Here is a 13319-nt window from a genome sequence, read left to right on the forward strand (position 1 = left end):
CTAACAAACAATCAATGACCAATAGTCATGAAGGCACCAAGTGGAAGACATACTAATAATGAAGGAAATGCCACAAATTCAATCGAAGTAGTCTACAAAGACTATCTTAAATCAAAGCAATTGCACAATAGTGCCTCCTTCACTCCACTTGCAATGCATTGTTGGTCCACTAATAACTCTTTCCGCATACCTATTTCTTTCTTATTTCTGTAAGTAAGAGAGGTGTTTGAACCAGTACATCTGCACCTTAACTAAAAAACCAAATATAAATACCTCCCTCAAGCGTAATGGGGAACTTTGCTCATCAAACCTACAATTGTGGAAAATTCTGTTTATCAAGGCTTAAATATAGGAAACAAGGGAAATGAGATCGCCTAGCTTCTCTATTAGAATTTGAACTACCACTGGTCCACAACTGTAGGTTTGCATGACTTGAGAAACTGTAGGTTAATTTTTGTTCAACGGTCATGAAAGATGCAGAGAGAAGGTAGTTGAGATAAATTCATTAATTCCTCAACAAAGACCAGAATCAGCATATGAACCATGTCGCCAAACAATTGGAATACGTTTTAAATGTGTCTCATAGTATTAACAAAATGCCCCTTGAAAAGACGATGTCCTCTAGATTTCATTTCTTAAATAACAACAGTACCCAAATGCCCATGATATCTAGTATATAAGAAACTAACATCATAATACAACTCTAAACTTGGAAGGTTAACCACTGCTTTGTGCTGGTTTGCTAAGTTTCTTGCTGAGAAGGTCCTGCACATCAAGCCCATTAACTTTGGCAGCTAGTATGAAATCATTTTCTGTGAGTCCACCTGCGGAAGAAAACAATTAAAACATTTTAACTTTGATTTAAGCTTTTTCATGAAAGGCAGCTTCTCTACATTTTCAAACAGAAAATTCTCCAAAACAATCCGCTCCCTCTATTTCAATTTATTTGGCCTACTTTCCTGTTTAGTCCGTTCAAACACGACTCTTTCCCTCTTTGACAAATCTTTAGTTCTAATTTTCCACATGGCATGTTTAAGATAACAAGATTAATGGGCATTTTAATATTTTTGACATATTTCTATTTTAAACAAGATTCAGAAGTCTTTTATTTTCTTAAACTATGTGTCAAAGTCAAAATAGGACAAACACATTAAACCGAAAGGGGTATTATTCAATGGACATTCAATCATCTAAATACAGACATACACTTCTCGCAGAATCACGTAAAACCTGTAACTCATAGAGTATGCCAGACTAAAGCTAGTTCAAAGCTACATCATCCTACCTCTCTGCATGTGAGTTCTGAAGAGTTGAGCAAACAAAACAAAAGGCCTTCATGAATACATGAGCAGTGTATACTTGGTTCAGTAATATTCTTATCCTAAAAAACATAGCTAACAAGCTAGGGACTGAACAACAACATGAGCTTGTATATGTTAAGGAGGAAAATAAATGGAGTTCAAAATTACAATTCTTACCCACAGAATGAGTCCATATATCAATTTTCACATTATTCCACCCAACAAGATGAAGATCGGGATGATGACCTGCAGAAAAATAACAAGAGTTCTTACTGAAAAAATAACTAATCCAACTATGTAATGCGAATAACGTGTGTAAGAACCTTCCCGAAAATATATATAGAAAAAAATTGGGTCAGACAAAGCTAACTAGAAGGTGAAATGAAGCTGCAATCAAACTGGGATGACAGGCCAGAATTATTGCATTAGACTTCTTTTGAAACTGCTACATGCAAGAGACTTTGAACTCCCAAAAGTAAATACAGTCTCATTTCACAACTTGGGAATAAAGAAAAAAAGGGGACAGCTTCCTCTTGCTAACCTTTGTCTATCCCTTTAACAGTATTCCAGAATCTTATTTTAGCTGCTACATCATAATCAGCACTTTGATTTTCCGTAACACTTGCATGTTCTAGAGGAAGTTTAATATTGAAACCAATACATTACATGCAATAGGTGCTTATGCAGCAATCAATTATCTTTGAAACGAGATCATTGATGCAGAATAAGTTATAATTTTATAAAAACTGCAAATTTAAGCTATCGAGTTCTTCCTAGAGATTTCCTCGCAGTGCTGTGGTACGTAGAATTAATTTTGGATTTGAAAGATTACTAGGCTGCTGATTTTTCAAATATGGGAAGGATACTGCAGGGTAATTGCTCTTTCAAGTCATTAGGTCTATTGAAAGTAGTATGACCAGATACTGCAAGGGTGTTTGGTGCACTTGGCTATGAGAGTACTTCATGCTCCATCTTTCAAAAGTGCTATTAATATGCCCAAAATACACTGAAGATGACATAAATCAAAGAGCTGGTGCTATGTCAACATGGAAAAGATGCCCCATTTCTTCAGTTGAAATATTATGTGCTGGCAAATTTAGGCTCATGAAGCGTTTAATGCTTGATGATAACTGGGTTATTATTAGAGGCTTAAGTAGCAGACAGACGTCAGCTGGGGAGAAGCAGAATTTGTAAAGTCTATTCCTTTATGATAAAGCCAGAAATCTATGTATTAACCCATGCTTGACGTGCTCAGCAGACAAACAATGCTGCATATTGTGTACCCTCCCGGATTTTTGTGTAGAAGTACCTCACATCTACGATCAAATTTATGAAAATTGATTCACCACTTTGTATATTGGACAAAGAAATCCTGTCTGATTCACTAATTTGAGGAAGATACTAAAATTTCATACTTGAGAAGATATTGAGAGATTTATGGAACTGACAATGTGTGTCAGAAGATAAAAGCCAGGTCTTTCCTTTATCACCCCTCATTTTATTACAAGGCAGTAACTGTACTAATAAATGCTAAGATAGAATATGAAGAATTAGAATTCCAGATTTTATAGACAAGGTAAGTGGCTGTCTAAAGTAAAAGAAAAACATGTAGAAACAATAAATTATGCACAGAAGAAAAATTTGAAACAAACTTAACAAAAGATAAATCCACGGATCATGACACATAAAACAATATGATACACTCATAAGAAGGGTAAAACACAGGTACATATACCTTCAGCTTCTGCAACACTCGCCACCTCTTGAAAGAACTCCAATCCTTTGGTGAAAGTCTTGACCTTCCAGGACCTATGCAGCTTCAGTGTGCCACCATCATTCACCAAATCCCACCCCGACACCTGCACAAAGAAGTGTTAGCAGATGTAAAAGGACTGTCTACTTGAAACACGTTAAAATTGCAAACCTGCGGCATCAACTGATTGGCAGCTTCTTCAGTCATAGGCCTTAAATCCTTTGTGTTGCATGGTACACACTTCTTAGTTGACAAAACTGAAATGAATATTCAACTAATCAAAAATAGTCTCTGTTGGTTTTTTAATAAAGAAATTAAAAATCAATAGAGAAAGAATAATGAAAAAAAAAACTTCAATGAGGTCAAAGAGAACTATTATTTTGCTTTCTTGAACTCTACATTTATAGGAACAAAAGAAGTAAAAAGATAATAATGAACTAGCCTAGAATGACTCTGGGAAAAATATATCTTAACAAACTAATTAGTAATTACTAATAAATAGGAAAAACTTAAAAAATTATTAACTAGGATTTATTCAAAAACTAAAGCAGCAAAATAAAGTTACTACAATTCAAAAGCATAATTCTAACGGTCCTCCTTGCTTGCAGTTCCTCCTTGCTTGAGGAACTGACTTTGTTGGAATTGACCTCATGAACAAATTTGCCAATTCATCTTTTGTCTTGCAAGGCTTGTGTGCATCTTTTGTTGGATTAAATGAGAAGTTTTTGTCTCTCATTTCAACTTGTTAATCTCTTGCTTAGTAGAATCAAATTCGACAATATTTGTCCCCAAATAATAATTTAAACCCTTTTTCCATTAGATGACCGATACTCAATAAACTTTCACAAATATCAGGCACATAAAGAACATATTTATTTTGGTACCTGAATTTGTTTTAATTGCAATGGTCCCTTTTTATTTTGTATGAATACAGTCACCATTATCAATCCTAATTTTTTTATTTTTCATAGAAATGAACTCTTTAAAAAGATTTCTTTCGTATATAACAGTCAATCATCCAAAAATCATTTTTTAATTGAAAAGTAGGTTGTCAAAAATAAGTGATCTTTTTCTTTTTCAGTGGTGACGTGGGCAACTACTTCATCTTTTTGAAATTTGCTTTTGCAAATCACAATTTCATGACCATGTTGTTTGCATATCTTGGATTGTGCATCTAGTCTCTTCCAACATTTATATGGAGGATGTCCATTTTTGCCATGGTGCTAACAAGGTGGGTAATTCTTCAAGAATTCACTTTTGCTTTGAGTTTTGAGGTTAACTTAATTCTCCTTCAACCATGTCATCTTGCCTCATGAGTCTCCTTTGTTCCTGTACGTGCAAAAAATTTAATAATTTTTTGTCAAGATAATTTCGGACAGCAATCTTACCTTGTTAACAATACCAAGCAATCTATCAGTCTTACCTTGTTAACAATACCAAGCAATCTATCAAAGTATTCCTAGAGTATTCCTTGAGTGTTTGTGACTCTTTCGTTCTCTCATTAAATATAGTACCTTCATTCCTCGTATTCTTTCATCTCCAACATATTCTTTCTTTATATGATCCCAAATTTCTTTTGGTGATGTGAGAGCGATGATTCTCATGAAAATAGTTGTTGTAACAACAGCAAACAAAGTTGCTTCTACCTTGGACCAATGTTATCAAAGGCGCGCTTTAAGCGCGCTTAAGCCCTGAAGTGAGGCTCAAAACGTGTTGATCGCTTCTTCTCGCTTTATGTGCGCTTCAGTGTCATCTTTTCTAGTGAGTCTTGATCTGGCCCATGGTGAGTAATTTCATAATGCTCTTCCGGGGCTTCCCAAAGATCAAGAGCCTCCAAGTAGGTTTCCATTCTCAAATCCCATAGTTGATAACTCTCACCATCAAAAATAGGAGGAGTCATTCGTGAAAAAGGCTTGATGAAAGAGGCACATGATACTAATTGGGTTGGTCATCCGAGTGTGATAAGGATGCTAGCGCGACTTTCCCATATCTATTTCTGGCCGTGGATACCGGTTCTGCATCAAGAACTTGTTGAATTTGCATGGTGTTATCTGAAACACATTGCCTATATTGCCCTTCAAATTGATCATTCTCTTCCAATTGACTAGGATTTTCTTCGACATTTCTATGATCTGCATGTTATCGGATGTTGGAATTTCTGCGTTTGCATCATCTTTCCCTGTTGGTTACCTTTCAACTTCCCCCACTTCGATTCCTAGTTATTGAACGCCTCTAGAAATTTTGAGGCAGGAGTCTTCAGCTCCATCAGGTCTCTGCAATGTTTCCCCTATAGCTCATATGATTTCTATTATCTAGAGGTATGTACATGCCCCTCTTGAGATATTTGTGACTTGGATAAAAGGTTTAAATTATGTTTTGGCCTTTGTCCTTCACTAATGTTTTTAGGACTGGGTTATTGTAATTTCCATTAAAGAATTGGCCCAAAAACTCTCTCATCTTGTGTTCCCTAGGTTTGCCATGTGTTCCAACATGGGCATGTGGGCCCACCTCTGTACTTTGACCAGAATCCTTAAAAGCACTCACCTCTTTGCCTTTTGGCTCTTCAGCAAAGAACCATTGTTTAAAAGAATTAGGGCAACCGAAGTTGCTCTTGTCGCCGACCACCACCCTCATCGAAGCTTCCGATCAAATTTGCTTAACATATAAAGCCCCACCACTTTTAACCTTCACATCCTTTGGGGTATCACGCCCATCTCCTCGGACCCTCAATTGTGTTTCTTCTTCTGTTTCGACCCAACCCCCGCAGACGTCGCCAATTGCCTTGAAAGTTTTTTGAGACCTTAAGTGCAAAGAAAGTCCCATTATTCTAGTGAAGGTTACCTCGGTGCTATGTTTTTCCTCGACAGCCCGAGTAGTGGGCTCCACCATTGTAGATTGACCGGCGAATTCTTCCAAGTTCAGTCACCGACCACCACCTGCCTGCTCTGCTATAGTTCTAAAAGCAAACTCAAAGAGGAATAAGTCATTCCCCATCTCATAAATATTCGGACCAAAAGACTGCTTCGAGCTGTTGTTGGTCCAATTTGTGACTTCTGTGAGAGTAATGGTAGCATTAACTCCATTCACAAGTTTACCCACCAATAGGTTAGTCACATTAGGTGAGATGAGGGTCAATAGGAAACTTCTTAGTTCTTACCATGAGATTCACAGATGCGGGAAGATCGGTGTTGCTTCGACGGATCCATGTATGGTTCGGACAGTTGTGTCACTCAAAGCCATGACCAATTAGTTAAAAAAAAAAAGGAAACCAGAGATTCTTGATTGAGTTGAATCAAGTAACAATAACTGAAGATGAAGCATCTATAAAATCAAGAAGACTGAAAAGTTATTACTTGATTACCCAGAAGTAACCAAGTAGGTGAGCCTTGGACCTACCACGGTACCACCACGTCGTTCTTGAAATCATGTGATTAACCTTCAATGTGGAGCACAACCATCGAATATTCGTCCATATTGATATCCTCATTCTCAAAAAGTAGAGATCGATAGTTTGGTCAAAGAGATGATGTTGTTGGAATCATTACGGCTAGAACTAGTCCATACTCTAGTCCAGTATTACTAGTTATGAAGTAGGACGGAAGTTGGAAAATTTGTGTGGATAATCGGGCTCTTAATGATGAGCTAAGGGAGCCACCATATTTTCCAAGTTGGATCTTTGGTCAGGTTATCATCAAATTAGCTTTCAAGCTGGAGATGACGCAAAAACAGCCTTTCACGCCCATGAGAGACATTATGAGTTTGTAGTCATACAATTTGGCTTGACCAATGTACCCTCGACTTTTCATCACTGGATTTTCACGAATCATTTGCAAAAGCTTTGATGATATTTTGAGTTACAATAGGGACTATCTTCACATCTTGGGCATTTGAAGGTTGTTTTGGATAATATTCTACCAGTTTCAACTAATAATCAACAAGAAAAAATGCACATTTGGTCAGCTTTCACTTGAATATATAGGCCATATCATCTACTTTGAAGGAGTGCAAACTGACTCCTCCAAGATTGAGCATGTGATATCTTAGCCAGTTCCTAGAGATATCAAGTCTTTGCTACGATTTTTGGGACTTAGCAGATTTTACAGAAAATTTGTCAAAGATTATGATAAGATTGCTGCTCATTTTTCATAGGGAGAATGAACCCAACAAGCAGTTGAGGTATTGACGTTGGTTATGCCTTAAATACCCGTTTAGCAATGCGGAACTTTTCTCCCATGATGCTTTGGGATTTGGTGTTGGTGCAATTTTAATGCAAAATGGTAAACATATTGCCTATTTCAATCGAATCATTTCTTCTACAGCAAGACAATGTTCAGTATATGAATGGGAGCTAATGGCTATATTGTTGGTTGTCAAGAGATGGAATCACTACTTTATGGGCCATCATTTCATCATTTAAACTGGCCAAAAAAAAACCCTTAAATTTTTGCTAGAACGAAGAGTTATGGATGAGAATCCGTCAAAATGAGTTTTCAAACTCATGGGCTATAAGTATGAGATCGAAGTACAGACCATGTGCTCACAATAGAGTGGTTGATGCATTGTCTAGACGCGGAAAATTTGCAAAGTTATATGTGTTCTCAATTTGGAAACATAAAGGCAGGGAGGAATGGGACCAAGAAGTACAATGAGACGTCAAAATGGCTTCTATTTTGCAAAAGTCAATTTCAGGACAACTAGAGCTTGAAGAATGGATGTCTACTAATCAACAGACGCTTGATTCTGCCAAAAGGATTATCTCAAATACCTGGGCTATTGAAAGAGTTTCATTCTTTTCTTATATGAGGTCATTCAAGGTATCTTGCACATATAAGAGGCTATCCAAGAATATGTATTAGAAGGTATGAATAGGGATGATCAAGACCTCATTGCTAGGTTGAAATTTGACAAAAGAACAAGGCTCAAACTTTGAGTCCTGCAAGGTTACTCCAACCTTTGCCTATACCTCATCATGTATAGGAGGATGTAAGTCTAGACTTCATTATTGTTACTAGTCTTCATAAATCTCATAAGTTTGATACTATACTGGTTGTGCCGGATCATCTTAGTAAGTATGCACATTTTATTCCACTTTCACACCCTTTTAATGTTAATGATGTGGCCACTTTTTCATAAAGGAATGATTTCCTAAAATTTGTTGTGTTTGATTGTGACTGTGTTCATAAGCCAATTTTGCAGGGAACTATTCAAAATAGTTGGTGCTACCTTGCGCTATAGCTCTTCCTATCATCCAAAAATGGACGGGCAAACAAAAAGGGTTACTAGGAGTTTGGAGACATATCTCTGTTGTATGGCAAGAGAAAATCCTAAGAAATGGTCCCACTCGTTATCTTGAACTGAGTATTGGTTTAATACATCCTTTAACAGATCTATAGATATGACACCCTTTAGAGCATTATACGAAAGGGATCCATTATCAGTTTTCACATGGATGACACTACTTCAGTGGTGGAAGAAGTAAATGAGCAGGTGCGCTCTAGAAATTTGATCTTGACTGAACTCAAATGAACATTTGTTACAAGCACAACAAAGAATGAAGAATCAAGTTGATCTACATCCCAAGTAGTGTTTTGGACAGCAACAAGGGTCTGCCTCGCCTCGTGCCGAGACGAGCGACGAGGCGCTCCCTTTTTGAATTGAGGCGTTAATTAATACCAAAAACTTAAAATATTTAATTGCATATATATATATATATATATGTGTGTATATATATATGTATCGAAAACCACAACAGCGATAATGTATTAACAAATATTTCAATTCAATAACTCCCAATAAATACTAGATACTAAAACTTTAGAACTTGAATGACTCAATAATTCATAAGATAATTAACAAGCAATAATAGAACTTAAAAAACAGGGATTGGACACTGCCGAGTGTCGACAGACACAAAAAAAAGAACAGGAAAGAAGAAGAAAAAGTGCTAAAAACATAACTGCTAAGGTCGCAAAGCATATGACTGAAGAAGAAAAATGAAGAAAGAGAAGTTGAGCTAGAGAGAGAAAAAAAAGAGAAGAGAGTCGTGTTTGTCCAAAACACCAAATAAACCCTAATATTGCCTTTTTATTATTAAATCGGACCTTTTTTATGAAAAAAAAAGGTGACACCTCTGTCGCCTTGACGCATCGCCACTCCCCTATTTTCGCCTTTTGTCGACCTTTTGAGATCGCCTCGCCTCACTAGTAATAGGCGACAAGGACTTGCTTCGTCTCGACTCTCGCCAAAGGCGATAAGGCGCTTACCTTTCACAACCCTATCATAGAAAAGTGATTTTTGAGAGAGGCGAAATGGTATACGTATATCTCAAATTTTTTCCCTATAAACTACATTCTTTGGCTAAGAAGATCAATGAAAAACTCAATCCCCACTTTTTTGTCCCTTACAAGATTCTAGAAAAGCTTGATCCTGTAGCTTCTCGGTTGGAGTTACCGATTGGAGCATGCATTCATCCAGTGTTTCATGTTGCATAGTGGAGGAAATGCTTGCTCCCAACTACTCCTGCTCAAAACGTACCTCCATTTCTTACCCAAGATTTGGAGCTTCAGGTTGTGCCTGAAGAAGTGAGGAAGACTAGAAAGCTAATCAATGCTAAAGTTAATCAAGTGGAAGGCCCTGCTAGAATATAAGAATACTTTGGAGGACTATACAATCATCGATCTACAATTTCCCGACTTTCACCTTGAGGACAAGGTAACTCTTAAAGGAAAGGGTAATGATGAGCCTCATGTTATAAAAACTTATAAAAGGAGGCAAAAAATAAACAATTGAAAAACTTATTAACTGTTATGAGACAGTTTCACATCTATTGGGTTGTTTTTTTTTTGGAGGGAAGGGGCAGGGCAATTTGAGGGAGGTATTCAGAAAAGAACGAGAAACATCTGGGAGAGTTCTAGCCTCTCGAATGCCTACGAATGTTGAAACTTGTGAAATCTTATGGGTCGCTTAGTAGAGTGTATTAGAAAAACAATGCATGCATTAGCTTTGTGTATTACTAGTACCCAACTTGCTCCTAATTTTTTACCTACGTATAACTAATGATTTCATTTGCTATGCACTCTATTGTGTATTACTAATACATGGAACCATGGTATTAGTAATGCAAAGGGTTTTGATGCATGCATTGGCATGACGAAAGATACAATTGCCCGTCAAAACCTTGTCCACATCCTTTCCACCATATTTGTTGAGGCTATTTTGGTAAAAAATACTTTTTTCTGGAAATTATGCAATGCATGTTATTTTTAATACACCAAACAAACAATGCATAAAAACTGATGCAAGCATAACGAATACAAGCATTACTCATACACTTTATTCAGCATTTTGTAATACACATTACCAAGTGACCCTTTAATGTTATGTATAGTATAAATAAATTTCATACATGTCCAAGGATGTACTTTATGGCGTTAGCAAGGTCCAAGTGGTTGCTTTCAAATTTCTTCTTGTAATACCAGTGTATTTAGTGTGAAACATCAATATTTGCTCCTTTATTTAATGTTTCTCCAGAAAAGTCCATAAAATAACATTCACTGCTGCTACCATTTTGATTGTGCAGTCTCATTAAGCTGAGAAAACTACTCTAATCCCACCCTAATCCCCAATTCCCCCCACCCCCAACAAAAAAAAAAGGAAAACTTAAACAAGCAATTTATACCCACATGATTTATGGAATATTAGACCAATAATAGGGATGCCAATGTGCAAGGCCCCAAAATTCTTTGATATTCATTTGGACTAACTACAACCCTAATGAATGGATTAAGGTGATAGCTAATGCCACAAGATGAAGATGGCATAATAGGAATCATGAAAATGTCTTGAAGATGGAGAGGAGCTAGCTAAGTTCATGTTGTTGTCTGACTCTAAGGACATAATTTAGAGTCTTATGCCAAGTTCATGCTAAGTTCATGTCTCAGCATGGAAAGTGCTCTACATGACAAACTTTATAACCCTGTGTTAAGTTCATCCATGAAAATGAACCCCATACCTATATATATATAAGTGCAGAAGTGGAATTTTTTACCCTTAACAAGAACAAGAAGGCTATGGCTTGAGTTTGGGGAGTTTTTATCAAGTGTAATAATTCATCACAGAAAGTAAGATCCTACCGTGTAATACATTAAATCATTACTCCTAGTCGCAAGTAATAACAAGAATTCATCTTGAAATCATTAGATTTTCATCAAGTATTACGTTGATGTATGTGCAGGTCAGGTTTTGTGGACAAGCAGGCTATGGGCTAGATCATTCCCTCACACTCTAGTAGTTGTTAGGTGAACTCTGCTTTTGGTTCGTGGAATCTCATTAGTTTTGGTAAAATATTCAATTATTTTGAGGAATTCCTGGGAATCCTTGCCCTAAATTATCCGTCCGTTATTCTGTAGTCTTCATAGACATATACATGGTAAAGTTGAGTAGTTGAGTTTTCAATTTCACTTTGTGTTTCTAATTTCACAGCTTTGAGAAGTATAAAAATATCATTTAAATGAAATTTCAGACAAAAGTACAGTGACTTTTGAATAAATGTTGGTTTACATGACATACTAGATCTAGACCAGAACAAGATGGTAAATAAGGTTCGTGAGATACCACTTGCCGATCATGATTCGACTTGAAATCGGGGTGTGACAAACAAACAGAAAAAGTTGCCTTGAAAGATTTCACTATCAAAGATACAAAAAGTTGCTGATGAGATCCAATGACACACCTGCTGCTGAAGACAAAGTCTTAATCCCGTAATGAGTGTTAGTTTTTGCTGACACTGCAAGATTACTGCACATTACCCCAGTTCCAGCTACATGTGTATTTGAGCTGTATAGGCATATAAATATGCACATGGAATAATTCACACTAAAATTAGGTGTAATGGTGTGGATTGGGAAAGAAGGAGCGTGTATAGAACTTTAACGAGGGAAAGAGAAGTATAGGAAAATGCAAACATATCCTGAATTTGAGAAGGTAATATAAATCATATTGGAACCATAGTGAAGCAAGAGAAATAGATGACCGTGACAGATAGGGACAGAAGTGATGTAGCATAATGTAAGGCATTTTTATAACACAAATTATGGACCTGAGCAAATCATTCCTCCGGCAAATTGGGTTGTTTGTTCACAAACTTGACATTTCTAATCATATTGTTTCCTACAAAAACCTATAAATTACAACCTTTTATTTACTAAATGAAGTGCAAATAGGATAAAGTTTACAATCAAACAATGAGATAGTGATAAACATAGAATACTAATAAAAAATGTGGACATGATTGGCTAAAGCAATGCAGTTTTTGTTAATTTTAATTTTGACAAATTATGAAACCTAGGGAAATCAGGAGTGAATAAATAAAGAGGAGAGGCCGTGATTGTAGAGATCTATAATACAAATTGATTACCCATACACAATTTATAAAGCTCGGGATAAATAGAGTAACAACCCCATATACATAACGAGATTGAGAGTGAAGAAACCAAAATGAATTTGAGTGAGTACCTTCCATTGTTTCTGCACAAGGTTTGGGAGAGTGATGTAAACGATATCTGAAGAAATTGAAAAGAATGTCAATACATAAGTACAACAACGGAGAGGAGGAAAAAAAAAGTGTCCAAGAGATTTGCCAGACGAGCTTGAAGCGTTCGAATCATCGATGATTCCTGCCACCTTTTTGATAACTTGAAAAAATTGAACAAAATGGAGAGAAGAAGTACAAAAGGTCAAATTCACTTAAAAAATTTATTAAATTAAATTAGGTCCAAATTAATATAATCAAAAAAAATTAAATCTTTTTGAAAATACAAATACACCCCATCTCATCCCATTTTTTAAAAAAAGGAATTACCTCTTCCAATTACCTTCTTAAAAAAAAGACCAGCTTCTCTTCTTGGAAAAAAAAAAGGCTAAATTTTCGTTGCCACCGTCACTCTATCGGAAAACTCAACGTCGTAGCCAGCAGTCACTTTCCTACCCAGGACATCTCCAGCCCAATCCTCTATTTATAGCCAGCAGTCACTTTCCTACCCAGACATCTCCGTCCAATCCTCTATTTTACTCTTTAAATATAATGATTTTTTATTGTTTTCAGACATTCAATTTCAACATAATTTTTTTTTACTCTCTAAAGTAAAAAAAAATCTTCTCTCCTCAATATTATATTATTATTTCTATTTTATTTTTATTTTCTTATTTCATAACATAAATCTTTCATTTCTTTTATAATAATTACTTTATATAATTTTTAATGTGAT

The 13319-nt window shown here is 36.1% G+C and overlaps 1 protein-coding gene across 5 annotated transcripts; it reads right to left on the reverse strand.

Moving 5' to 3' along the window:
• Window positions 1–488: 488 nt before the first annotated feature.
• LOC107008996 (pterin-4-alpha-carbinolamine dehydratase 2, mitochondrial) lies at window positions 489–13042 on the reverse strand. 5 transcript variants are annotated; one of them, XM_015208232.2, is made up of 8 exons: window positions 12914–13040; window positions 12693–12746; window positions 12568–12614; window positions 11786–11889; window positions 3226–3311; window positions 3037–3160; window positions 1479–1547; window positions 489–824 (listed from the first exon to the last, which is right to left on the reverse strand). In XM_015208232.2, exons 2-8 carry the CDS (start codon window positions 12717–12719, stop codon window positions 718–720), a joined length of 564 nt encoding a protein of 187 aa, XP_015063718.1. In that variant the 5' UTR covers window positions 12720–12746; window positions 12914–13040; the 3' UTR covers window positions 489–717. The 5 variants fall into 5 exon arrangements, with proteins under 5 accessions (XP_015063718.1, XP_015063722.1, XP_015063720.1 ...); XM_015208236.2 differs by lacking the exon at window positions 12693–12746 and having other exon boundaries at window positions 12927–13042; XM_015208234.2 differs by lacking the exon at window positions 12693–12746 and having other exon boundaries at window positions 12914–13041.
• Between the last annotated feature and the right edge of the window lie 277 nt (window positions 13043–13319).

Source organism: Solanum pennellii, chromosome 2 (genome assembly GCF_001406875.1).
Source record: "Solanum pennellii chromosome 2, SPENNV200".
NCBI classification, from domain to species: Eukaryota; Viridiplantae; Streptophyta; class Magnoliopsida; order Solanales; family Solanaceae; genus Solanum; species Solanum pennellii.

What these genes read in the sequence shown, in the direction of transcription:
- LOC107008996 (XM_015208232.2), bottom strand. Translation starts at nt 12,719, where the DNA reads ATGATTCGAACGCTTCAAGCTCGTCTG. An exon ending in TTGTGCAGAAACAATGGAAG is followed by an intron (nt 11,890 to 12,567) that starts GTACTCACTCAA and finishes ATGCCTATACAG; the next exon opens with CTCAAATACACATGTAGCTG. An exon ending in GAGTGTTGCAGAAGCTGAAG is followed by an intron (nt 1,548 to 3,036) that starts GTATATGTACCT and finishes ATTTTTCTGCAG; the next exon opens with GTCATCATCCCGATCTTCAT.